The sequence below is a fragment of the Echinops telfairi genome, unplaced genomic scaffold, assembly GCF_000313985.2.
Source record: "Echinops telfairi isolate 266 unplaced genomic scaffold, ASM31398v2 ScPeMD7_7469;HRSCAF=8507_0, whole genome shotgun sequence".
Lineage (NCBI taxonomy): Eukaryota > Metazoa > Chordata > Mammalia > Afrosoricida > Tenrecidae > Echinops > Echinops telfairi.
Window position 1 is genome coordinate 50,479,351 of NW_022111372.1, and position 4,933 is coordinate 50,484,283.

General features: G+C 44.9%; 1 protein-coding gene across 1 annotated transcript in view; it reads left to right on the plus strand.

Annotated features, from left to right (window-relative positions):
* Window positions 1-3,888, plus strand: part of UIMC1 (ubiquitin interaction motif containing 1) — a 92,683-nt gene extending 88,795 nt beyond the window's left edge. The window contains exons 10-13 of the mRNA XM_045284687.1: window positions 334-505; window positions 1,725-1,788; window positions 2,879-2,921; window positions 3,435-3,888. Of these exons, the coding sequence (XP_045140622.1) occupies window positions 334-505; window positions 1,725-1,788; window positions 2,879-2,921; window positions 3,435-3,645 (490 nt within the window). The 3' untranslated portion in view covers window positions 3,646-3,888. The remainder of the gene's footprint in view (window positions 1-333; window positions 506-1,724; window positions 1,789-2,878; window positions 2,922-3,434) is intronic.
* The last annotated feature ends 1,045 nt before the right edge of the window (window positions 3,889-4,933 follow it).

A 4,933-nucleotide genomic window follows, 5' to 3' on the forward strand; every position in this document is an offset into this window, starting at 1 on the left:
GCTTTGAAAAAACTATTACACTTAATTTCTGAAGAGTTTGACAGAATATTTTATGTCTGAAGAGCAATCAGTATTGTTTGCGATAGTTAGAAGAGCTGATTTCATTACCATCCTACTGCTGCAACAGCAGGGGTACACAGAAACAGCCGTGGAAACCGCTAATCACTCAGTCCTTTTGATTGGCCATCCTGCTGAGCGAATCTGCATCCGTTGACGTGTCTCCATCCCAGAATAACTTTGAGACTTGAAAACACAATTTGAAGACATATCCAGGAGCCCAGAGGCAACTCCAATCTTAAAATGGCTTTTTCTTTTTTCCTTCTGATTACCTAGGAGTGAGAAGTGTTATCTTTGTAAATCCCTGGTCCCATTCAGAGAGTACCAGAGTCACGTGGACGCCTGCCTCCAGCTTGCCAGAGCTGGCCAAGGCAATGGGCCTTCAGGGAGTGGGAGTGCATACCCACCTGTGCAGGGGAATTGGCAGCCGCGGCTGAGGAGCACAAAGGTAAGTACTGGAGACGAATTGTCAGGGAAGGCGGCCTAGCCCTCCTGCCCAGTGTGAACAGGCCACTGTTCTGGTTGGCCTTTGCCTCTCCTCTCTTGCCTGTCTTCTTCCCTCCCTTCCTCCCTCCCTCCCTTCTTCCTTCCTTCCTTCATCTTGAAGTTTGATTTGTACTTTGAAAACTTGTTTTCTTTTACCTTGAAAAGTAATACATTTCACTATAGAAAAATTGGAAATCTCAAGGAAAGTATAACCAGGCAAAATCATCACCCACAATTTAACTACTCAGAGATAGCAGCTTTGATGAGGTTTGCCTACTTCCTTCCAGTCTTTTCCTGTCTACACGATCCAACAGTTTTCACCCTGAATTCAAAGCAAAAACCAACCTAACATTTTCGCATAAACACCTTCCCGAATTTAAACCATTTAAAAACACATCCCTGTTATTGTTTGTTTTACACAGATAAGTACTTAATCATTCTCATATTATTGTACATTTAGGTTCTTTTCAGTTCTTCTGCGTTACAATAATGTGTCTTAAGCCTAAATCAGTCTTTTTATTACTGATTATTTCTCCAGGATGGATTTCCTGAAATGGAATTATTAGGGGCAATGGGCATAAACATTTTAAGGACCCGAAAGGTACTACTCAAGTTACTTTTTAGAAAAGACATCCAAACCATGCCCACACTACCAGGAACTTGGTTGAATTCTGCATGCACTAATAGTCAGTGGACCTGCTGCCTGGGCCTAGTGAAGAGTTGCTCCACCTTGAACCCAAAACCAAAGGAGCCCAGCTTGGCTTAGAGAGCAAAGGTGGGGAGCAGAAGCTCCGTATTCTGGGCTTTCTAACGTAGCGGAGCCCATTAAGATGGCAGAAGAGAGAGAGGCCTCTTTGAAATGAGGTGATTTGGAATGGTAGTTTGGAGTTGGGGCTTTTAGGTACAGTATGTGCCTCTGGCAGGACTGCCTGTGGAAGTAAGTACCTGGAAGCTCGTGGTTTTGAGTGTCAGTCTCCAAAATCTATCACAGGTCAAAAGTGGCTGCTGTTCTCTGATAGGACCTTAGTGAAGTAGCAGGCCTGACCCTGGCATCCAATCTCATGTACTAGAGTGGTGTCCCAACACCTCCTCTCTTCTGGAGATAAGGTGTGATCTGGGCCAGAGAATTTGTAGTTTAGACTCCTTCCATGTGGAAACCTTTCTATTTTACTTTGTCACAGGAAAAAGGACAGAATGAAGGGCGACTCCTCAGTCTCTTGGAGCAGTGTGAGCACCCGTCTGCAGGTGAGGGCCCCAGGACGTGTGTGCTGGGCTTCTGCCGCAACTGTCACGTGAAGGTAGCCATTGCTAGCTCTCTGGCTGGCTGCCAGAGTTGCGAGAATGCACATTTGACCTAGCCAGTCAGCCTTTAAGGCCTGATCCCTGTCCCCTCTCCCTAAGGAAGGTGATGGGAGTGGAGCACGCGATCTTATTCATCAGCTGTTTTGTTCCAGGCTTATTTTATAAAGCCTGAGATTATGACCGCCCTAGTGAACTGAGGGAGACCACGTCCAGACCATAGTGGACAACACAAGCCTAAGTACACCTTCTAAAGGAATAGGAGTACAGAAGAGCAGACAGCGTCACCTGCCACCTGCAACTTAGGGCCCAGCCTCTGTTGCTGAGGGTCTTAGGCAGTAACCCTGGCTCTCTGTGCCCAGTGTTTTGAAGGTATTAAAGTGGATAGGTTAATAACATTGTCAGACCTGTGTTTGAATTTTGGCTCTGCCACTTAACTTGTTCTTTGGCCTTGCACAATTGACTTAACCTCTCCAAGGTTATGGAACCCCTTCAGTACCTCAGATGGCAAGTAAAGCTCCAAACTAGTGCCCGCCCTAAGCAGACTCTGATCATTGTAGTTGCTGATGATTACTATTGTCATTAGTTGCTATTGTTAAAATTCACCTGATGCGGATGTAAAAGGAGCTTTCTCTTAAGCCTGGTGAGATTTGCTTGCCATCTAGCTGTAACAGTTCATTCCCACCAAGCAGATCTATAGTGCCTTCTGATGACTATAAACAGACAGCTTCTCGAGCCTCCCATCCTGCTGCCTTGGGATAAGCAGGTTGTGAATCTCTGCAGGTGGCAGGTTTCCCTGGGAACTGCTTGCTCCCTAAGTCCAGATTTGAAGATTTATCCAGTGGTTGTTCATTCAGTGTTCACCTCAGTACATTGTATGATAGCTGAGCCAGCTGGATGTGAATGTTCACATTCTATTGGTCTGGAAATTGGGGATCTGGTGAAAATCAGTGCCCAGACCATAGGTAGGAAGTGCATGATTAGTGGGAAGTGGTCACAGCTATCAATATTGTTACTTTTTCCCCTCCTAACACAGATGCTGAGGTAAAGACCACGTCTTCAAAAACAAGAGGCTTCAGGTGAATTGGGATGTTTGTTGAAGGGCTGCTGTCAGCAGTTCTGCAGTGTGCAGGCCTGGTCCTGTGTTTTGAGCGTATTGTGATATTTAACCCATAGGAATAACTGTGGAGCTATGTGAACTCTGTCCGGATAGCTCTCTGACCTCCTTATTAATTGGGCTAACAGTTAGTTCAATTCACTTATGGTATTCAAATAAGCAGAGCAAAAACCGTGTCCTACTGCCCTTTCTTCCTCCCTGTCCCTACTCAACTCTGGTCTGATCTGGATTTCAGGCAGTTTGGGAATTTGGGTTTTAAATTTCATTCTTTCGCTGCCTGACTGCCTGGGTTTAGGTATGTGATTTAACCTTTGTCCCCAATATCCTCATCTGTGACAGAGACGTGATAGTACTTATCTGGTTGGATTGTTACAGAGATGACAGGAACTAATCTATGTGAAAGCCCCTGGTCCAGTGTATGCTTGTTGCTTATTAATAGGTGTGTATTAAATCAGAATTTTCCTTTCTCCTGCAGGGAGCCCTCACCGGGGATGGAAGAGGCAGGCTGCAGCAGAGAGAGGCAGAGTTCTCTTGCACATCTCGACATAAATGACTCTCCTATCAAGTCTTTTGTTTCCATTTCAGAAGCCACTGATTGCTTAGTAGACTTCAAAAAGCAATTTACTGTCCGGCCAGGTAGCCGGGCACGGACCAAATCAGGCAGAGGAAGAAGAAGAAAATCCTAACTGTCTGGGGTCATTTGACAAAACCATTTGCAAAAGGGGTTGGCCATGTTCGTTAAGTTACAGTGGCCTTCAGTTCATTGTTGAGCAAGTTTGGGCCCTGCAGTTTTCACCACCAGCCCCTCGGCACCCTGGTTTTTATGCTTTCTAAGATCTATACAGACAGCTGTGTATAGTGTTGTTTTATAACAGTCTGTTTGAATTCACTTACAGTTAACATTTAAATATATTTATGTTTATATGAAATCGTATTTCAGTAAGTTGGAGATTCATCTCTCATTTTTCTCTCTGGGTTGCTGGGGTTCAGGAGTTGGGGATCTTTTAATTTTGGAGGTGGTTCTCAGACTCATAAATGACATGTTTCTGAATGAATTCCATTACTGATCTTTGACATAGCCCTCTCCTCATGGAATGTGTAATAATGCATTGTTCTGAACACTACATGGATACACTCTCAACCTTTTCTGGCATCATTCTGGAAGGTGCCAGCGGTGTTGACTCCTTCTATTTATTCTGTTGTCCCTACAATTCACACATCCGTAACAACTTCTTGCTATTTTTGCCCAGTTAAGAATTCTTGGCCAGAGAATAGGACCTTTGCCCTGCTGTTCTTCCCAGGAATTTGTAAGTGAACATTGTTATTAGTTCCTATGCAATTATTTTTTTCTTCCCAGATGAAGCCAAGTGGGGATGCCAGACTTACTCGTTTTTTAAAACCGAGATTGGTTTGCTCACTGCCAGAGGTCATAGCAACCACAGGAAGTAGATTCTATTTCAGTAGCATTACTATAGCAGTGCATATTCTTGACTTCCAGTGCAGAACAGAGACGTGGTCTGTCCGCAGTGCTTGGGCGGACTCCAAAGAGAGAAGACACTGGGTGGGAGAAGCTGCTAATGTGGCACACAGCCAAAGAAGTGTGTCTCTTGAGCTTGCTTCGGAGTTGTTACAAATTTAAAGGCGGGCTTGAGACTCGGGAAGGTGGCTGCCGAGCACGAGGCCTCTTTGGACAGTCTAGACAAGGACACTACTCAGACTCGCATGGTTTCTGACTTAGTCCAAACTTCCCTTTTCCTTTATTTTAAAATGAAAATGAGCTGGGATGGCAGACACACCAGAAACCTTGAAGCCAGTGTTTCCTGCTTAGAACCCTTGGCCCGCAGGCTCTTTGAGTTAGAAGAGGGGAGATGATGGGCAGTTTGTTCCTTCTGTAGGCTGCTGGTGTCAGGTGAGAGACCAACATGGTGGCCCATGCCACATAAGTAGTAGCTGTTAGTTTTTTTGTTTGCAAGT